The 22,828-nt window shown below is 37.7% G+C and overlaps 3 protein-coding genes across 3 annotated transcripts in view; 1 reads left to right on the top strand and 2 right to left on the bottom strand.

Moving 5' to 3' along the window:
- The window catches only part of LOC146634296 (uncharacterized), a 6,401-nt gene extending 1,692 nt beyond the window's left edge, over positions 1-4,709 (bottom strand). The window contains exons 1-7 of the mRNA XM_085377205.1: positions 4,402-4,709; positions 3,559-3,786; positions 3,170-3,323; positions 2,898-2,970; positions 2,309-2,651; positions 1,730-1,825; positions 894-1,204 (exon numbers count right to left, since the gene is read on the bottom strand). Coding sequence (XP_085233331.1) covers positions 894-1,204; positions 1,730-1,825; positions 2,309-2,651; positions 2,898-2,970; positions 3,170-3,323; positions 3,559-3,786; positions 4,402-4,709 — 1,513 coding nt within the window. The remainder of the gene's footprint in view (positions 1-893; positions 1,205-1,729; positions 1,826-2,308; positions 2,652-2,897; positions 2,971-3,169; positions 3,324-3,558; positions 3,787-4,401) is intronic.
- LOC146634286 (NLR family CARD domain-containing protein 3-like) overlaps positions 1-22,828 on the top strand; it is a 612,463-nt gene that overhangs the window by 74,464 nt on the left and 515,171 nt on the right. The gene's annotated exons all lie outside the window — the stretch shown is intronic.
- LOC146634295 (uncharacterized) overlaps positions 10,602-22,828 on the bottom strand; it is a 15,894-nt gene continuing 3,667 nt past the window's right edge. The window contains exon 4 of the mRNA XM_085377192.1: positions 10,602-10,639. Within this exon, the coding sequence (XP_085233318.1) occupies positions 10,602-10,639 (38 nt within the window). The remainder of the gene's footprint in view (positions 10,640-22,828) is intronic.

Genomic DNA, 22,828 nt, shown 5'->3' with positions numbered 1-22,828 from the left:
GTATTTTATTAAAAAATGGCACCAGCTGATTAGAAATTACAGTCAATTTTATACATTATCCACCATCTTTAAAGATGGTTGCTTTAGACAAGTGATTGAAAGCTAACACCATTTTATGTATTATTTTTAATACAAGGATTAAAATTCTTTACAATTCTTTACAGCCTTACAGTCAGATCAGGTAACTGAGCTGGCTTGTTATGCTTTGGGTTATTATCAATTTACACTGTCCAATCAATTTAGCATTTGCATTTGGCTGAATCTGAACAGATTGCCCTTTACACTTCACAAATCACCAGTGCTATCATTGACAACAGTAGTGGCTTGGTTCTATGGCAGCTACTCATGCCCGTGTCATAACACTGCTTCCACCATGTGTGACTTAAGCTATTCTTTTCTTTACTATGCTTTTCTCCTTCCATCATTTTGGTTAATCTTGGTGTAATCTGTCCATATCTTCATAGTAGTATAGCATAGTTCTTTTAGATGTTTTCTGGCAAAGTCCTTCCAGTTATTTACTATTGCACCTTGTTGTAAAACATCTGTGTTTCCATTCATAAGTGCATCTCTTGATTGTTGAATTACACCATATCAGTCATTTGAATAATTACTTTTGAGAAATGAGAGAGCATGTATAAAAATGACCAGAATTTCTAAATATGTAGTACTGTTTCAAACCTTTCAACTAAAGCAGACAATCTTCCCTTCAGTCAATCTAGGTTTAATTTTTTAAAATCCTCTGTGGTGGTACAAAAATTCTGTCATTGCCAAAAAAATGTGTTTAGTTAACTGTATGAGATACTAAACTCGTACATGTAATCACAAACCAATTGATGTATAATGTATTGATGTAAAATAAATCAAATGGCAACAATTAATTAAATCATAAGTACCTTTAGAATTGCACGTAAGAACTTTAGCATTGGGTGGACCTTCAAAGATGCCAAGTTTGTCCTTGACTTCACAGAGGCAAAGTCGGAAGAACTCCCGAGTAGGTCCTCCATTGTCAACAGCACCCTCAGATATTCCATAGTCATCAGTAAACTTCACATCTATTTTTTTCTCTGGTGAAAAATTGGATCTGCCCATGGCTCTGGATGCTCCATCCCACACATTTCGCCTTATGATGTTGAAGCGTACAGTGCTGTCATTATTTACTCTAGTAACAATCTGCTCCAAGATTCTCTCTAAGCTCTGGACGTCACTGAAACATACACACACACAAAAAAAAAAACAGTAAAGAAATATACTAGTCTCAATGGCAATAACCCACCAACAGAATAATGATGTACCATTCTTAAGACTGTAATTGATATTTAACAAAAAAGAGATACAAATCAAGAATGTTTGTGATAATGGAAAAAAGATTAAGTTTAAGTTAAACTAAGTTTACATTTTTATCTTGTCATAAATACACTAGTATTTATAAATAGTATAAATACACTATATAAATACAAGCAGAACAAGAAAAACAACAAGATCCAACACTGACAACCAACCTCCATTCAAAAAAGTAAAAATAAACCAAAACATATATCAAGTAAAATATAAGTAATCTGATAGCCTTGGTAATCTTCAAATGACAACAGAAATCACAGGTTGCAGTTCGTAGTTTGCTTATTCAAACTGATCCAAAACTAGACAGTAGATGACTCCTTTTCCGCAACAAACATAAAATAATGGTTAATATGTTGACCTTTCAACATGTAAAAGTTTGTGTTGTACTGACCTTTCACTTGCACTTGAGTCTAAAGACCTTGAAATGGCTTCTTGGAGGTCGGGGTCATCTGACAGGTATTCTTCCTCAAACAGGCCAAGATATGTACTGCAAAGCCAGAATGTTTTGTAAATTATTTAGTTAAATTACATATAAATGATGTTGACAGAATTACATTATCACAATACATAGATTGGCCTCAGCATTATTAAAGTTGTGTGGGATCATCTTGACAGAGAACAGAACAAAAAGCCTGGAAAACTATTCCTGAACCATGCTTAAAGAAATTCAATAAAAATAAGACATCACCATCAAGAAAGCTTGGTTAAGAGAGTTCAAGCTATGTTGAACACTAAAGTAGCTCATATCACATTTTGAATTTTAAGCTCATTAAAATTCTACAAGTTTTGTTCTACTCTAATATACTGCGCTTCCATGTCTGTTTGTAGACAGAATTTTGTAGACTTCAGTAAATCACTGCGCTTCTTTCCTATTTTTCCAGCAAAATACAAAGAAAGCAGGGGTGGGTCATGACTTTTGCACAATATAGCTCAAAAGATTAAAAGATACAAACATGTACAAAACACATACCTGTAGGATGTGCTGGATAAACTTGGCTGGGTAGGTCCATTGGACACACTGGAGGTGTTACTAGAGAAGACACGTGTGTCACCAGTAACACTGGCAGAAGAACCCACTGATAAGCCAGGTGTGTTGTAACTGACAAAGGCAGATGTTCCACTGGAGTAAGGCTCATCCTCATCAGTAGCAACGACAGCAGGATTGGTGGACATTGTGAGGGTGTCAGCAGAGATGGAAGATTCAACAGTACAAACATCTTGGGTAGCAACGCACCAGATGACCTCATCATCAACAGACATGGACTGTGCGTTAACAATGGGAATGGCTGAGGGAACTTCTTTAGAAATTTCAACTGTGAGAACACAAAGAACAGGAGTTTAACTTTTGAATAACATCTAATCACATTTATAGCTTTTGCTTTTCATGTATTTAGGGGTACATTTCTTCCTGCTCAAAATATTAAACTAAATTTAAATATGATTTTAACAAAGACTTGACACTTAGCTAAAGACACAATGCCTAAGATGACTAAGTAACAGACACTGAACCAACTTAATTTACAGTTTATTTGGAGCGACTTTTAGATAGGAATATTTACCGCATTTGTCAGAATTCAACGTTTCTGTGAAATCCTGCCTGCTTGTATGGCTACTCTCTCCATCAGAATATGTCTGTAAATTAAAACAGATAATACATTTCATTATACTGACAACAAAATGTCATAATAAATATTAGTAATATGTTTATGTATTATGTATTAAAACATAATACAAGTGACAATGTTTAAGGGAGTTTAAAATCCATCTTTGCCTTTTTCACTCTCATTTTATGAAAATACATACATTTGCTGAAATGATCAGGATTACTTACTGATTCATTGTCCTCACATAAGATGACCTTGTCAGGTCTGACATAAATTGACTTCTGATGAAACAGTTTTTTCACAAGGTCTCCATTCAAAGTCTGTTTGGAAGTGAGTGATGGCTCAACTAGTTTGGTGTGGCATGCCAGCAAAATCTGTAGCCTAGGGGAGGAAGAAAACATAGTGTATATGAAATTTTTGTTAAGGCTAACAGACTACAATACAATACAATACATTAAAAGGCTTAATTTTTGTTAACTCTAAAAGATATCAATCCAGTCATCTGATCGGTGCTCCCAGATCCTTTTTGGAAATACCCAAAGTTGACCTTTAATAGTATAATAATCTAAGTAACAAAAAATATATTTTTTTTTATAAAAAAGGATCTAATGCTTACCTGCATCCTTCAACAACTGGCTGGAAGGCAGTCCTTATTGCCTGCATTACTTTGTCTGAGTCCCAGTCACAGCTAAACTCCAGTGCAGATTTTATATGTCCATTTTCAAAAAGCCAAGCTTTTTTGTTACGCCTTGGCACATGTGTAGTTAGATGGTCTGGCAAGAGAATCACTTCTTTGGTGAAAGACTGAGCCACAGAATGTGACCTGCTTAGTTGTGCTGGAAACCTAATGGAGGATAAAGGCAAATTAAACATTTCTGCATGTTATATTACACTTCTCTGATCAATGAAGTACATTTAATTAAAAAAATACACCATGCTGTACACATGTCTAATCTGCATTAATAAACACCCTCTAGCCCCATGGTAGCTAGGATAGGCTCTTGGAATCCTGAATTGGATAAGTGGAAGAGAATGGATGGATGAATGGATGGATAGATGATGGAAGATAGTGGGATGGATGGGTGGAGAAACTTAACAATCACATAAACAAATGTCTTCAATTCACGGAGTACTTTTTGTTGCTTTAAAAAAGGTTTCATTAAATTATATACTGCCAACAACTATGTATTGTAACAACTGATGTGCTTTGCTTTTACACAATGTTTGCAGATTAAGCTTACGGGACGTGAAATATTATAGAAATGTTTCCACAATTAAACAAATTAACTGTTGTGCACAGTTTAGTCTCCACGTCCACACGCTGTCAGTCTATCGCACAGTTTTTTTGTTTTGTTTTTTTGTGATATTTTTGTTTACTTAGCTTCGTCGAGCAATTGAAACCTACGGGCTATTACTAACCTTCCACTAGTAATTTCAGTGCATTTAGTTCTGTTCTTACCTCTTCTGCCTTGGGCCCTTTCGAGTAAAAGGTCTAAGATTGTAGATGGGACCTGTTGTGGGGCACTCCTGTGATGTGGAAGGCACGTTCTCCATAACGTTAGCTGGATAGCCAGGGGTTATCTGACCGGAGAGGTTCACTGCATTTGGTCTTCCACGATGAAAAAGTGAATAAATTTCTTCATCAGTAGTACGATGCGGTACACTAGTACAAATATTAGGTTGGCCAGAACATGCATTTGCCAAGGTGTTAATTAGCTCCTCATTACTTAGAATTTGAGCCACAAAATTCCGTGCGGACTGGCTCATAGTGCCATTCCTCGCAGGTACAAACAAGGAAAACACTAGATGGCGCAAGCGCCTCCGTGACGTCAAGCTTCATTCTATATATTCAGAAGATCATTCTATATATTCAAGTTTCATTCTATATATTCAGAAGATCATTCTATATATTCAAGTTTCATTCTATATATTCAGAAGATCATTCTATATATTCAAGTTTCATTCTATATATTCAAGTTTCATTCTATATATTCAGAAGATCATTCTATATATTCAAGTTTCATTCTATATATTCAAGTTTCATTCTATATATTCAGAAGATCGTTCTATATATTCAAGTTTCATTTCATATATTCAGAAGATCATTCTATATATTCAAGTTTCATTCTATATATTCAAGTTTCATTCTATATATTCAAGTTTCATTCTATATATTCAGAAGATCGTTCTATATATTCAAGTTTCATTCTATATATTCAAGTTTCATTCTATATATTCAAGTTTCATTCTATATATTCAGAAGATCGTTCTATATATTCAAGTTTCATTTCATATATTCAGAAGATCATTCTATATATTCAAGTTTCATTCTATATATTCAAGTTTCATTCTATATATTCAGAAGATCGTTCTATATATTCAAGTTTCATTCTATATATTCAAGTTTCATTCTATATATTCAGAAGATCATTCTATATATTCAAGTTTCATTCTATATATTCAGAAGATCATTCTATATATTCAAGTTTCATTCTATATATTCAGAAGATCATTCTATATATTCAAGTTTCATTTCATATATTCAGAAGATCATTCTATATATTCAAGTTTCATTCTATATATTCAAGTTTCATTCTATATATTCAAGTTTCATTCTATATATTCAGAAGATCATTCTATATATTCAAGTTTCATTCTATATATTCAGAAGTTTCATTCTATATATTCAAGTTTCATTCTATATATTCAGAAGATCATTCTATATATTCAAGTTTCATTCTATATATTCAAGTTTCATTCTATATATTCAAGTTTCATTCTATATATTCAGAAGATCGTTCTATATATTCAAGTTTCATTTCATATATTCAGAAGATCATTCTATATATTCAAGTTTCATTCTATATATTCAAGTTTCATTCTATATATTCAAGTTTCATTCTATATATTCAGAAGATCGTTCTATATATTCAAGTTTCATTCTATATATTCAGACTTTGGTTGGAATATATATAATATTTTCCTAAAGGGCATTCCATAATATATATATATATATATATATATATATATAGATATATATATATATATATATATATATATATATATATATATATATAGATATATATATAGATATATATATATATAGATATATAGATATATATAGATATGAACTTACATTTACATTTCCTCACTGTAGCTCAGTGTAGCTAAAATAGCTTGTGACCAGGAGATATTTTATTTTGTATTCTCACAATCAGTTATCATTGATTAATCATTTACCATTGTTGAATCTGTTGACAGTATAATCTTTTAATTACATCTGTGTTACTTTGAGCAAATATTAATGCACACTGACTGTTTATATAAAGTTGTTGCACTTTAGTGCAGTCACACCATTCAGACCCACCAGTCCTGTTGGGCCCGGCCCGCCTGCGTGTAGTTCTGCACGTACACAGGCCTTTAAAGTACATGCACGCTCTTATATAACACATGCATGTGTACACACACACTTAGTAAGAATAGGAGGGTCGTCTGAGGACAGTTTTCTGATAGATATACTTTCACAAAAGGCACGAATGTAATACACACTTGTTTTTCTCTAAAACTAACAGTTGATGTCCATATTAGGTAAACTCTCTGAACAGGCCCCAACTGTTATCATTTCCAGTAAGGTCTGACTGTGTGACGTCATCATTGTAATAAAAGCTTTGTGAGACGCTTGCTCGGGGGAGATCGGCTCTAAAAGGCTTGTGATGCTCATCTTCCCCATATGTACATATGTATAATAAAAATCACTATTCTGACATCTACTGAGACCATGCAGTCGTTTGTCTCTTCCTCAAATTCGAACCTTGACAATCTGGTGCCGAAACACCGGTTTGAGGAGGGATATTTTAAGGAGCCTGGCTGACGGTCTAGTGGTGTCAGACGGACGGCCAGGAGCTACACTGAGTGATGGGCCCCGAAATATGAGAGGTAAGCACCGCCTGTTGACGGATCTCCAAAGGTGCCGAATTGGAAATTGAGCGCTAAATTAAAGGTTCACTCAGTGGGGCTTCTGTTCTGTCCGGGGTGATCTTGAGTAATTAGTTTTAAAATAGGGCATAGTAGTCTGACTAAATTTATTGCTGTTTATTTTGGGGGTGAATTTTGAGTTAAGAAGTTATGTGTTTGAGTTAATACGGTTTAAGGTGTGTGGAAACAAATAGATACGGTTTAAGAGGTTAAATGTGGGTTGACTGGGAATGCCAGCCAGTCAATCGGTAGTGTAGGGTTAATTTGGTTTTAATAGGGTAGCAGAGACGGTCTCGGGCTTCAGATAATTAAACGGGGGGGCTGAGAGCTCACCGTGAGGCTTTTAAACAAGTAAATTCGTTTAGGACTGAGAAGCTAGGCTCTCTAAGAATGCAGTTTGTTCAGCAGGTGGCGCTGACCCCTGACCCCGGACGCGTGGTTAGGTTCTAGCCCGGTTTTGGCCTCCCGCTGGGGACTTGGGACTCCCGGTTAATTGGCCAGGTAATCTATGAGTGATTGCCTTCTACTGCATTGATTGATTAAGAAGGTTAGACCTGGCTGCATCCTATCTAAACGTTGGGCACACTGAGCTTTAAGTATAGCCAAAAGCGTGAGCCAGGATTTCATTGCCTTTCACGTAGCTGGTGGAGCTCCGTGTTTTCCTGGCGGGGAAGTAGTTTTAAAAGTAATTAGAATTTAGTAATTTGACCGTTTTTCAAGGCGGCGTACTTGAAACGGTAATTGATCAGCAAGAGCCGGGCTCTGGGCTGAAAGATGCTTTTAAATTAGTCAAAAATTTAGCAACACCAACAGAGAAATAGAGAAGTGAGATTAAGTTGTTCTGGCATATGGTGTTTTCTTAGGAATTCGAGCGCTATCGGGAGGGCGTTCCCGAGGCGTGTATTGATCAGCAAGGCTAGGCCTGGGCTATAGGTGCTTTTAAATTAGTCAAAAAAGTTAGGTGTAACCTCTTCTGGCATATGTCTATGCGGGCCCGTGTGTAAATAGAACATAAATTACCGGTGTGTGTAAATAAAGTGTAAAATAGTGGTATAAACTGTCTGTTGAATTTCTCCTGAGTGTTGAAAAAAGGAAAAACTCTTTTCTGCTCTCTCTGAGAGAGGGGCTGTGTGTGTGAGACAGGAAGTGTGCATGCCCATAGAAGGAAAGAGATGAGGTAAACTCTGTGCAGATAGACCGAAGTAAAAAAAAAAAAAAAAAAAAGGAAAAGGGTCTCTCTCTGTCTCTGTGAGAGAAAAAAGGTGGGGGCCGAGTGAGCCCACGGGGCCGAGCGGGTCCGCGGGAGCGAGCGTGTATGCTGTATGGGGAAGGAGCGAGTGAAAAGAGTAACCGAGTATTTGGTGATTTTTTATTATTTCAGAGGCACTGGGTAAGAGTTTTGTCTTTAGCTGTGAGAGTTGTGAAAAGAGCAGGTTTTTCTTTTGTTGTAGACTGTGAGTAATCGGTGTTTTTGTGCCTAGTGTGCGGTGTGGAATACACAGAAGTGTAGAAATGTTTGTGGTTTATCTTTGTTTGACGTTTTATATAGAGTTGGTTGAATTAGGGTGATTTCTCCCGTTTAAGGGAGGAGTTGCATTGTGGTTATGTTATAGCTTTGCTGTAGGGGTATGTGTGTGATTTTGTGCTGGCTTCGCATGTTTAAATGGATGCATAGAAGTTTGTCAGTGAGAAATTGTTATGGTGGGGTTTAAAGTTAGTAAAGAGTCAAACAACGCCCACTGTTTTAAAAAGGCCCAAAACATCATAAAAGACACCTCACATCCTGGCTACTCCCTGTTCGAACTGTTGCCCTGAGGCAGACGGTACAGGGCAATCAGAGCAAGGACTAATAGACTCACGCACAGCTGTTACCCAACTGCAATAACACATCTGAATACTACAGAATGTCCGCCATGCCACTCTTGTGTTAATCTATGCACGGTCTGAAGCATGACTGTGGGAATACTTAGTATTTTAAGTATTCTATCTATTTTATTTATTGAATTTTAGTGTTTTTTTATATTTGATATTACTAGGGATGATGCAATGATCGGGGACCATTCTTAATGTCGTCGGTCTCATGACAATGACTATAAAGTTTTTTGATTTTGATTCTGATTCTGAAATCCACCCTCCTCAAGAGTTCAATAATTTAGGCAGTTATGTTTATACAAATACTAAATGTATGTTTAGTGTCTTCATACAGGTGTTTTTTCTTAACCTGGAAACCTGAGTACGGCAGCAGAAGACAGGCCAAGTTTTGGCTAAAATTCACGGTTGGACACCAGAGTTGTCCTCACCCCTCCCGGAAAAACAAAAAAAAGAGAGAATGTAGTTTTAGGCAGGTCTTTCTCGCTGAACTGCTCTGGGGGCTGTGTCCCTGAATCTCACCAGTGTTAACCTCTGGCGGAAGACATGGAGAAAAGGAAAAGATGTTCCTGGTAAAGGACTGAAACAAATAAAACCACACACAACCAGAGAAAGGTATGAGAAGTGCGAGGAACAGACACATGTGGGTGTTAGAGAAATGCCTCATTTGAGAAGAAGTTAAATTAACCCATACACTGCATTTCGTTGCCCTGTACCTGTGCATGTGCAATGACAATAAAGTTGAATTCTATTCTATTTTATTCCATATACAGACGCACCCATACATGCAATGAAGAAACAGCTTACATACATGTGCACGTACATGCAAGGTTAAAGTAGCGACACTTAACATACACCTGTTTTTAAATGATATAGTTTATACACTACTGACAAATAAACTCTTTGGGTTGCAGGACAACAACGTAACGTCAGAAGACAAAGACACTGGTCTGATGATTAAGTGAGGACACGACAAATTTAGTGGTTAAAAGGGTCGACTTGGGACATGTTTTTGTTGATTGTTTAAGACAAATGACTACTGAATGGTAGAAAATTCCTTTTTAGGTTTCTAAACAGGATCTTAAGAATTTTAACACGTACCTGTGTTGTCCTGTCAACTTGAGGGGTTATGAGTTGATTATATGGTGAGAGGAAAAAAAAAAAAAAAAAAAAAAAAAAAAAAGGGGGGGAGAGGAGACCAGCCAACACAGCACACCCAACACAACATCATTTTCCTGTTCGCCTGTTTTGTTTTGTTTTTGTTTTTTCTGAAAGCCGAAGCTGACCTGGACTCCTACCCTCCCCTCTACCATCGTTGCCCTCTCCGCGACCATCTTTGACCCTTTGACCCCTGAAGGCCACAGCAGCTGGACTCACAACAACAACTTGAGGATGTCAACAGCGTTGCAAAAAAGCGATCTCATGCAGCAGAGACGGAGAGCACTAAAACCTAACGCCCGTTTCACTACACGGGGGAAATTCCTAGGCTGCGTCAGCTGACAGAGCGGTGACGAGACGCGCATTAAGCCCGGAGGAAAAGGGAGGGTGAGCAAAAGAATGCTGACCTCTGAGAAGAGCCGAACGGAAGAGCTGCAGAAGGCCGTGGAGCAGAGTAAGGACAACATAAACAGACTCCAATCTGACGTGGAAGGAAAAGACTCTGAGGTGTTTGCCCTCAGTAAGAGCTCAAGGCATCAGAACAGAAATTGAGCATGGCTCCGGAGGAGCTGGCTGCTAATTGAACTCATCAGTCAGACTTGGAGTTTCACGTACAGGACTTGTAATCAGGTGGAAGCTTGCTGGAGCAGGAGGTCGTCAGACTTGACGCAAAGCTCCAACAGCAGGAGTAAACCCTGAAAGACCATACAGAAGCAAAAGGGTCAAGTTACAAGGAGAAGATGTAGGCAGCTGCAACAACGGATGAAAACAGACCCAAAGAGGAGGGGAGGACCCTAGGCCATGCTTCAGGCCGCTGGTTTACCTAAACTACAGAACAGGAAGGTGATGAACACAAACATACACCAACACACGAATACACACTTCTGCATGCGCCTACTTAGAATGAAGAGAAACACACACATGAACACTTATGCACTCGTTGAGGGAGTGAAAACTGATACATACCCATGCACTAAAATCAAAATGTTGATTTAATTTACTAAGAAGTGACACACAATGCTCCAGCTGCTGCAATGAAGAATGCTTTACTGACAAAGGCTCAATGCTGCACACAACAAAGTCAAATATAGAATATGCTATAATAATAAGCCCAGAGGGCATTTGTGTGGTCTGGGGAGCAGAGTCCGGAGCGGTTTGGTTATGAAAACGATGCCTGTGCGAGATATCTGGGGCTTAAGGCCTCGACTCAATTGTTCACTGTACACTAAAAAGAAAAGAAAACACTCTGAGCAGTGGTGCAGAGTGAAAACGAGGAATTAACAGTGTGAGTCTTATTTCAGAGCGCCACGTCATTGTGATGGAGATTTAATAAAGGAGGAACACACGGACAAAGAAGAAGAGAAAGGGGGGGGCAGCCCTTGAGCACGATTGCCTGAGGCATTAAAGTTCTGTACTAAATTCTGGTTTCCAGTGTGAGAAAAGTCACGCAGTGCCAGTAGTAGAGCTAGGTTGAGTGATGATTCTAAATTACTGTAAGTAAATCATCGTACACCGTTCAAGTTTCATGATAACGGGGATCTAGACTTTGTTGAACCCTAGGCAATTTGAACAGGTAAAATTCGAGTGACCAAGTAGCAGTTGAATAAAAGTCATTGAATAAGTGTTGAAATAAACTGGCAGAATTAAGAGAATTAAAACATTTCAAGAGCTCAAATTACTCAATATGGAAACGGTTCTATTTTGTTTCACGAACGCAAAACATATAGGTTTAGGGATATGAAAAGGTTGAGGTGGTGTTGATTTGACTCTGTGTAGGTTTAGGTTGGTATTTTTATTGATGGGAAGAATATTCAGTGACAAGTCCTAAGACCCGGGCGTCTGCATTTTGTTTTTGTTATTTTTCATTTTATTTTGTTTTATATTTACTGATTTTTGTTTGTGAATCTTTTCTTTAAGCAGATCTGCACATCGGAAATTACAAGCATTACACGTCGGCGAGAAAATTGTTGTAAGTGAGTTTCTCCGCATTGAAATGGGTTCTGGAGGAAACACTTGTGGGGACAATTAGAAACGAGAGTCCCTGTCTAAAAAAGGATTCAGCGAGGTAATCCAAACTCAAGTTCTTGTTTTCTTTTTGAGATGACGTCATTTTGCTGAGTGTGGAAACTAAATGCGACGACAGGTTTCACTATCAGCAAAGAATGGATGAATGGATGAAAGACTGGGAATAAAAACAAACGGACTGACTGGTAAAAGATGACAAGACTAGACCATGACTCAAGGTTAACCACCTCCACCTAGATAGGATAAAAGGGTGGATGAATTTATGTGTGTTTCTTTTTACAGGAGTAGAAGGATGACAAAATATTCGAGGATGAGTGAACCTGTAAATGCCATTTTTGTGTCTTGTGTTGCTTACAGAGGTAACTGCGCAGCGTTACCATTTACATTTTCTTCCCTACAGGGTTACAGTTTTAATGTTTTTCTATTACAGGATTTCTGGGCGGATGTGTGAAGAAACGGTGTTTATGGGTTAGGAGTTGGTGATGCTATTACACTGTATTCTGGTGAGAGTGTTGGGGGAGACACACCCTGTCTTGAAAACTGTGATTCTTTTACAGGAAATGTTTTTATAGCACCTATGGAATGAGGATGGCTGACTACGGTCAATGTGCTGCTAATGTTTGCTTTGCTTTGGTGAGAAGGGTGCAGTAGAAAACAGACAAGTGACATGAAAACAAGTAATAATAACAAATAACAAATTTGGGGACAGGTTAACCTAGAGCTCACTAACTGGCCATTAGGGGCTCTCTCTCTTGGAGTAATATTGCCCAAAGGGTGAATAAAACAAATTGCGGCAATAATAGTGATTTAATGATCAGAAAAATCCTGAGCATGATACTTGTCTGTTGTGCTGAATCTTTTATTACTCTTATGATTTGCAGGTGGTTGTAAATAAGCTGTTTACTTTAACAGGTTTGCTTTTTAGCTGAATTGCAAAATACAACTAGAACGATTAATTGAGACTAATCGCTACTAACCTGAAACTGAGGAGGTTCTATATAAGGAGGAATTAAAACAGGTATAAAATGCATCTGATCTTTAATTGCAGGTGGGACCAGGAAGATTTTTGGTACAGATTGCAGGTTGTTGCTCATTATTGAAGTGTGCTCATAAAGGTAAAACCTATATAGGGGGTTTATAATTTGGTTTGTGTTTTAATAATTTAGGTATGGCAAAATTAAAGGTTTCTAGACAATTTAGGGAACGAGTGAGAAGCATAATTAGATGATTAGAAACTGAGTACTACACTCAAGTTAGAATTAAGAATGCCCAATTTGTTTGAGGTCTGTTGTTCATTTTCATACACACATTGCAAATGTGCTTATAAGGAGCTGGCACTTAGTCTGTGAAGGTCAAAAGCGGGTTAAGTGCATGTACGCTTACATACATAAGCATGGCATAGGATTGGAATAAACAAAGTCAACAACATTAGGTTAGGAAAGCCAGCGCAGGAGAGGTGTTGGCTTTCTGTCTCTTGCAGAGAAGGGAACAGACACCAGACGGGGACACGGAGATATGGGGATCCTTCACAGCAACTGGGGTCAAGTGTTATGGCCTTGGGGCTCCTTGAGAAGATGGATCCCATAACCACAGCGATAACCAGGAAGGGGTTGGCTAAAACTAGGAACACCAGAGACCAACGAGGTTCGAGAGGCTTTTGGCAAAAAGGGGGACACGGCGGTGACAACGGACAACAAACACACAGATCTGTGTAGCGACTGAAGGGTGGTCTAACCCCGGAAGTCGAGGAAAGAAGAATCCGAGGGCGTTTCTTCACTCCAAGAGGAGGTGGTAAAGGGGCCTGAAGCGTGTCAGGCTGAAACTCGAGTCTGAAGCTAAAAGAACAGCTGGGTTGTGGGAAAATTGGAAAACAACGGAGGTGTTGGGATTGATAAGTGTCATAACGTGTTTGTTTGGTTTGGAAATAAATCCTGGTGTGAGTTGGGCTGGCAAGCCAGCCCAAAGAGGAGGAATGTGACCAGGAGATATTTTATTTTGTATTCTCACAATCAGTTATCATTGATTAATCATTTACCATTGTTGAATCTGTTGACAGTATAATCTTTTAATTACATCTGTGTTACTTTGAGCAAATATTAATGCACACTGACTGTTTATATAAAGTTGTTGCACTTTAGTGCAGTCACACCATTCAGACCCACCAGTCCTGTTGGGCCCGGCCCGCCTGCGTGTAGTTCTGCACGTACACAGGCCTTTAAAGTACATGCACGCTCTTATATAACACATGCATGTGTACACACACACTTAGTAAGAATAGGAGGGTCGTCTGAGGACAGTTTTCTGATAGATATACTTTCACAAAAGGCACGAATGTAATACACACTTGTTTTTCTCTAAAACTAACAGTTGATGTCCATATTAGGTAAACTCTCTGAACAGGCCCCAACTGTTATCATTTCCAGTAAGGTCTGACTGTGTGACGTCATCATTGTAATAAAAGCTTTGTGAGACGCTTGCTCGGGGGAGATCGGCTCTAAAAGGCTTGTGATGCTCATCTTCCCCATATGTACATATGTATAATAAAAATCACTATTCTGACATCTACTGAGACCATGCAGTCGTTTGTCTCTTCCTCAAATTCGAACCTTGACAAGCTCTTATAGAATTCAAAGAACTAAAGCAGCAGTGTCACTGTTCTAAACTGGTAATACAGATTCTTATGGATGAGTACAGTTATTAGAGGTTACTGTTAGGTTCCCTGAAAAGCTCCACAGTAACTGATTAAGGGATGTATAGTCAAGACATTTATTTAGAGTTACTGGGTTGAAAACACCTGGAACAGCTCTTAGACTGAATTATTAAAGACAGGCTGAACATTAAAATCAAGAAAATACTCTGTATCAGTGATTGTATTTAATAAATAATATTACTGAATGAATTTTACTCATGGAATTGCAAATAAACAGTTGAATATGAAGCTTTATCTTATGAATCAGTGGTATTTTAGCAGTTAACTCAACATATGGAAAACTAAAAATACCTAATTTGGAAACTATTATTTATTTTTCATCAGCAATAAAAACTGCACACTCCTCAGGGTCAAAGCTCATTGAGAAAGTATTTCCATTGGAGAAAAAAAACAAGGTTAAAGAAATAGAAGTTATCTACCATCATACCGAGTGTCAAAAGTCAGAATGCTAGTTCAATAAATAAAAATAATTTTATGTAACTAGACATGATTTTTTTTAAGTAAAGAGTAATGACCTATTTGAAAGTTAGAATCCAATGAAGCTACATACAGTAGCACAGCAGAATCCAACAGTGGTGAGATGTAGGACAGGACTTCCTGGAGTCTGGAGGTTGCTGATTGCACAGATGAAGCGAGTGGAGATTTGGGTGAGGATCTCTATCTAGCCAGGATGATGTGGAGACATGGAGAAGGGGAGTCACTCACTGAAAGTCTAAAAGGCAGAATGACAGAAAATTTAAAGCACATGGGACAGAGGCAGAAGATGAGAAGAAAATGATTGGACTGGAGTGATGATGACACAGTTAATTTTGATAGCGTGGTGTGATGGCATGCCACACATGGTAAGCTCCACACCTCACCACCCGTTGATTCACTTTAGTTTAATTTACAGTCACTACTTTAAAATATTCTATTTATTGTTCAATATTGTTTCTTTATTAAATGTATTTATTTTTCCATCCTTCCAATGTTTATATGGCGTGCACACATATTAACCTTGCAAGGTCAAAGTTCTGTTTTATGTTATATTAATACATTTTTCTTTGTTTGAGTTACCTCGGGGTTGGCTTCTCCTGTCTGGCAAAAGGTGTAGCAAAGGGCTGCGAGACCTGAAGTACCACTGACAGCCTAATTGGATTGCACCACATGCTTCATTGCCTGGGGGGTGTTTCATGTTTGTTTCATTGTTTGTATTAGTTGGTTATATGGCAGCCATCTTGTTTTCCCCCCTGTGTGTCATTTCAGCAGGTCAGTTTATCATATGTTTGTTTGCGGTTTTGTTAATTATTATCTTGAGTTTAGTCTATTGAGTTGACCTCTTTTATTGGTCTGCCTGTTTAAGTTTTGGCTTTGTTAAATATGTTTTCATATTTTTGGGTCAATAAAACCCCTTTTTTGAATTAAAACCACCTGTGTCCTTTATGCTTTACTGCTTGGTCCCTGACACGTGGGAAAGTGGAAGTGATGTAAAGAACAGACTAGTAGCCTGAACACCCAGGAATGCAGGCGGATGAGGGAATACAGATCTTCCTTATTGAACTTATGCATAAGCCTCATTGGGCTGTGTGAGCGGAATAAAAGACTGACAGACTAAAACTTTGCACAAGAGTCAAAACTGCAGTTAGGCAAACTGTCAATACTCACAGTGAAGAGCATCTAAAGTCAACAAAGTACAAACATTTTCATTCTGTGCTTTTTATTTTAATGTCAACACAATCAATGTTCTTTCAGAAATTGTTCACAAAATCTCTGAGGTTATTTTAACTGTATTTCTTGACCTTCTGTGACAATATGTAGTGTATTTTCAGAATTGTCAGTTGCACATTACAGTCTGTCAATTGGTTGCAACACGGAGGAGATTTCTTTATACTTACAACACAGGGAGTTAGAAGAATTATGCAAAGGTCCCAGCAGGCTACAAAAAGGCTAAAGTTAAACATCCAGACTGAACGGAGCTGAATGTGATCAAGAGAAAGGACTAGATGACTATCATTTCACTACAGTGATAAGAGTCGCAATTAAACTGTCACAGGTGGAGGTCATTCTCTTGGGTAATTCAGGAAATCTTTAGCTCACCTATGGTGTTACATGTCAGCAAAAAGTCTTAAGTTCACTAGAAAGGAATGCAAAGGAGGGCAAAAGGTGGTTAAATCAGCTGAATTAAATTACAGCTCCAGGAGCTGATTAAAGGAACGAAATTCCAGTGTTAGTATTACAAAAGTGATGCTTTAATGTTTTATGACATGTCTGCAACTTATTACACTTAATCTGTGTGATAACCAAACTTGTTACACAGGCACATATTAGGCCCCTGAATGGTCTTGTATACATTACCTTTTAGCACCTACAAAACAACTTTCAGCTGCTTTCTGAGAGCTCAAGGAGTCACCACAACAGGTAGCTCCACATGTCTGGCACACTAAAGTACAAGTGTTAAAAATCTGTGCATACTGATATTAACAGTCAAACCACAGTTCGTGTAATGATTTCAAATTTTCAATTCTGCCCTACTGCTCTTGCAAAATGACTTAATTTCAATGTCAATTAAACAAAGGAATCGCTTCCTGACAGAATGAAAAAACCCTTTTAATGAACATTGAATAGGTTGTCTAAATCAGATAATAAAGCTCATGATCACCTGCACAAAATCTGTGGTTTAATTTTCATGTGAAACACACTAATCCAACCTAAAATATTAAAAAATTTAATGTTTTGTATATCATTAAACCAGGGAAATGCATGAGAATCGGACTTGGCATATGTTTTCTACAGCCAGCCTGTCAGAAGTGGATTGGAGCTGAACGGATCACATTGGTTTTTCTTCCAAGGTAAAATCAATTTGAAGAGCACCTAGACCGCAGAAGGGGAGTGTGAGGGCATTAGGTTAAGTGTCACTCTTGGCCCTTGATATCTTCCTGTGATGATGACCCCGGCTCGCCATGACCCTCTTTCTATGCTCTTTGAGTAGAGGTCAGAATTTATGCCATGGCTCTGAACCTGGGGTCAGTCTATCTCCATCCAGCAGCTGCTCTCTGTCTCATGGTGTTAGGTTCACAAGTTTTAGTTCTCACATGTGAATAAAACTGGTGAGGACAAAACTGTAGTCCACATATTGCATTGTTTCTTTTTGACAAACCACACTACTCCCGGTGCACTCTGAGCCTTCTAAAGTACTTTCAATAAAATAAACACACGAATGGGAACTATATCCTATTTATTTATTTGGTAACTAACATGAAAAATTATTTTTGCTTAAGAAAGCCTAGAAATGTTTAATATGTAAATAATTTGCAGCAAATGTTTTGTTTATCTGACTTTTCTTTGTTAGTAAAGAAATGTTGTTCAATCAATCAATCAAGATTTATTTATATAGCACATATTAAAACAACAGTGTTGACCATAGTGCTTCACAGTCAATAAAAACATGAGACAGTTAAAACAAACAATAAAAGAGGACAACAAACAATAGGTAACAACGCAACAAGCTAAAACAGCCAACTAGACAGAATCAAAAGCCAAAGTAAAAAAATAAGTTTTAAGACGTAATTTAAAAGACTGGATAGACTCGGCAGTGCGAATATGAACGGGGAGGTTATTCCAGAGTCTGGGTGCCACGGATGCAAAGGTTGTTCTCTTACATATTTTGCAAATCACAAAAAAACAAACTAACAAAAAAAAATTGAAATGCAAAATTGATGTTCATAAATCAAGTTTTCTTCCTAAATATAACCACAGACCAAACACAGGATGTTAACCCCATTCTTTGATCTGCTGACATGCTTCAGTGTGAATGTGTGTGTGAATGGGTGGATGACTGGATGTGTAAAGCGCTTTGGGGTCCTTGGGGACTAGTAAAGCACTATATAAATACAGGCCATTTACTATTTACCATTTTTAAGAACAAAATGCTACAACTTAGATTGCAAGTTGGTTCAGAAGGAGTAGACTTAATGTATGAAAATATATACAATCAGAACATAGCACTGTATAGTCCAATAAACACGCATTTACCACTCTTACAGTTTTTGTCAATCACTTTGGCACAATTCTCACAGCAAGAATGCCATTCTCATTATTCGTAATGCAGTTCTCAAAACAGTTAAGACATTTTGATAACAGACACTTCTCTGAGTAAAAGACACTAAAACAAGAAACCTTTTTCAGATATGTCAAAACATGAGAAGTTAGTTAATTGCTTCAACTTTGTGACCAATGAATAAAAAAACACTTTCACTACTGTTTTAAAACTTAAATAGTTTTTAAAAAAATACTTTTATTGAAACCTTACTCACTTTGTAAAGAGTACAATAAACATGTAGGTATTCTCACACAAAAATCAAATGTGAGGGATTCATTTGAAACTTGACAAAATTGCTAAAATTGAGAGGAAAAAAAGATACTTGTGAAACTATATAAACTGGAAAAGATACAAAGAAATTATATACAATCTGAGAACTTCAACACTTGTTGCATAGTCCGGCAAAGTCATGCTTCATACATTCAGCAGCCAATTTATTAGGTATGCCGTTCTCAAAAAAGTATGCAGAAGAGCATCTCTGAAAGCACAACACATCTGACCTTGAAGAAGATGGGGTACAGCAGCCTGAGACCGGGGGCCAGTGCTGTCTGCAAAGAACAGGAAACCGACACTTCATTTCACATTTCTAAAACAGCCTCCACAGTCACCAGATCTAGAGCATGTTTCAAATGTGGTTGAAAGGGAAATTTGGATGAGCAGCTGGTAAATCTGCAGCAACTGCATGATGCTATCAAGTCAATATGAAGCAAAATCCTTGACAAATGTTTCCGGCACCTTGTTGAATCTATTCTAAAAAGAATTGTGACAGCTTTCCATTGAAGGACAGTTTCATTTCTAAGGCTGATAGTTTGTTACTGCCTCGCTGTTTCATACATATTTGAAAAAAAATTGTAAAGTAATTTAATTGAAGAAAAGTGAGAGATCTAGAATTGCGACTGACAAAAACAACAATGTGCAAAAGAACAAAAAAAAAAAAAAAAAAACAATGAGAAAACCCTAATGCAGGTGAAGAAATGTGTTACTGATTTGAGAACTGCATTAAGAGTAGTGAGAATGACATATCTGATGTGCAAATTGCACAAAAGTGATTGAGAAAAACTGTAAAACACCTGTTAATTAAATAGGCACCAGCTGGCTGCGAAGAATATCTGTGGAAGGAAGAATAGACTCGTTGTGGGGAAATTTCCTTCAAATCTGGATGAGATTATTTAAAAGTGAATATGCTAACCAAACATATTCCTCTGTAACATCAACTCTGCAGTCTAAACCTGAGAAAGTGAATGTGAAACAACAGAAATTGTGAAACAACAGAAATTGTTTACTGTCATGTTATTTCCTCCTCCAAATAAAGGTTTTGTTTAAATTATTTGTCAGCATTGCAAATCTGAATAGAGCTTTACTTATTCTTGGCAATAAACTTATTGTCAAAATTAACTCTCAGGAAGTTGGTATTTTAAAGATATGATAGGTCGATGTGATAACATGAGCAATTACATTTGAATCAACATTTACAACATAACCAAAGATTTTTTTGAACATATATCCAGAAATGTCCCTTTAGGCTTTCTGCCGAAAGGGACAGGAGTGGTGGGGAAAAGAGGGGTAGCAGAGTGGAGACATGCTCAGGACTTAATGAATATTCAGTGAAACATTGCTGAGAGTCAGCTTAGCAGGTGGGGGGAGAGTGATATGAATGTAAACCGGTTTTGCTGTAGTTTAAGCTTGCAAGACCCAGACATTTTTCTGTGGAAGATGCTTTGATGCAACTGCTGTCTCATTATACACAACTTTACACAGCATTGTACATTGAAACTCTATTGAAGATGCACAAGCTGCTCTTGATGATCGCATTTTAATATTACCCAGTCAGCTTATTACAAAATGATCACAGTATTGTATTAAGAGATCTTATATTCTAGATTACTCTTGCTAGACTTCCTTTTTCTTTTCTTTTTTTCTTTCTTTTCAAATATTGCTATTACAACATTTCAGACAGCCAAATAAGGTTTATAGCATTCAGCTAAAATTACATTTACCACTAGTGAAAAACATTACAATTTCAGAAAAAAAAGATAGTAGGAAGAGAAAAGAGGGAGTATGTGCTACAGCAGCTGTACATTTTTTTTAAATTTAACTTTGTCTCTGACAAGATCTAGATCACAAGACCCAAAAGTAAACACAAAACTGTTTATTTAAGCAAATAATATCCTAACTTAAGCAGATATACAGACAGGTAGTCTATGGTATAGGCAGCTGTGGAGGTACACAGTCGCCATGGAGGATAAACAGATATTAGGATATGATTTTGATATTCTTCTTCCTCAGGAGAACAGTAGAAAGTGGGCAGTCAGGGTAAAGATATAACCAAGGGTGTATGCTAGGAGGGGGAAACTCCAAAGAACAGTAAGTGAGCAGCAGGCCGGAACCAGAACAGACATACAAACTGGGTACTGGGGGCAGGTAGACAAGATGCAAAATATTTCAGAGAAATGGCTCACTAACAATTTTGTTTTTGACTGAGCCTAGACTAGTTACCAGGAAGTACATTCTAAAAATTTGGTGGCAAAAAGAAATTTTGTCTAGCTTTTTATGTAACTGAAGGACAGACAGAGAAAGAAGGCACAAGATCCCATGATCTACTGTACCTGGGATTCAGGTGGAGTTCTCCCACCAGATTAGAGTCCAGAATTACTAGGTAAGTGATTAAAAATGTGTTTCAGGACCATAAACCTCACAGTAAACAAGATATTGGAGATCTTGGCCACAGTGGTGTAGATTCATGAGGAAATTATCTCCTCTTCCTGTGAGCAGAACAGGAGGCTGATACTCCAGGGATGGCTTGAAAAGGGTTAAGGCAGAAGCTGAGGAGGTCATGGCATTGTGAGAATGCTCAATCCAGAATAGCTGTAAACTCCAGGTGCTCTGATTTGTAGCTGAAACACAACAGCTTGAAGCTACTCATTAGCATGAACTGTCTGCCCACTGCTTTGAGCGTGATAACCTGATGTGAGATTAACTTCAGCACCTAAAGCCTTACAAAAGGTTCCCTAGACCGGGGAGATGAATTGTGGGCTGCAATCTAAAACAATATCATCAGGCACGAAAACATGATACTTAGAGATTACCCGTTGAGAATCTTTTAGCTTTGAAAATCTATCTCCAATGGCGAGAATGACTGTGTTCCCTTCAGCTGCAGTGAGTCCACTAACTAAATCAACAGCTATATGTGATCTTGTGCAAGGGCCGGATAGTGGCTGAAAAAGGGCGATGACTGGATTTATCCCTAGAGGAGACAGAGCAAGCTCTCTGTCTCTCCTGTGTCGAGACACAATATGCATAAATATATGTACACTATCAGTCACTAGTTTGGACACACCTCCTCACTTAATGGTTTGTCTTTATTTTTACTACTTTCTACATTGTAGATACAAACTGAAGACATCAGATATATGAAGCAAGATATATGGAATTATGTAGCTAAGAAAAAAACCTGATGAATAACTCTAAATATGTCTTATATTTTAGATTCTTCAAAGTAGGAAGTAGCACTGCAAACCCTTGGCCTTCTCTCAATGAGTTTCATGATGTAGTCACCTGAAGTGGTTTTCTCTTCACAGGTGTGCCTTGTCAGGGTTCATTTGTGGAATTTCTTGCCTTCTTAATTGGGTTGGGACCATCAGTTGTGTTGTGCATAAGTTAGGTTGGTACACAGCTGACAGCCCTATTTGACAACTGTTAGAATTCATGTTATGGTAAGAATGAATTAGCTAAGTAAAGACAAACGACACACCATCATTACTTTAAGAACTGACGGTCAGTTGAATGGACATTAGAGCAGTGGAAAAGTGTGCTTAGGTCTCATGAGTCCAAATTTAAGATCTTTGCTTCCACCAATTGTGTATTCATGCAATGCAAAAAAGGTGAATGGATGATCTCTACATGTATGGTACTCAGAGTGAAGCATGGAGGAGGAGGTGTGATGGTGTGGGGGTTTGCATTTAGTTGGACCATCATTTATTTTTTGACATGACAATGTCCCCAGGCTATGTAAGGGCTATTTGACTAAGAAGAAGAGTGATGGAGTGCTGTGCCGGATGGGCTGGCCTCTGC

Source organism: Diplotaxodon limnothrissa, linkage group LG3 (genome assembly GCF_057381915.1).
Source record: "Diplotaxodon limnothrissa isolate DT_005_m linkage group LG3, D_limnothrissa_male_GT1.1, whole genome shotgun sequence".
NCBI classification, from domain to species: Eukaryota; Metazoa; Chordata; class Actinopteri; order Cichliformes; family Cichlidae; genus Diplotaxodon; species Diplotaxodon limnothrissa.
The sequence above is the reverse complement of the archived record's forward strand: the minus strand, read 5'-3'. Positions and strand labels throughout refer to the sequence as shown.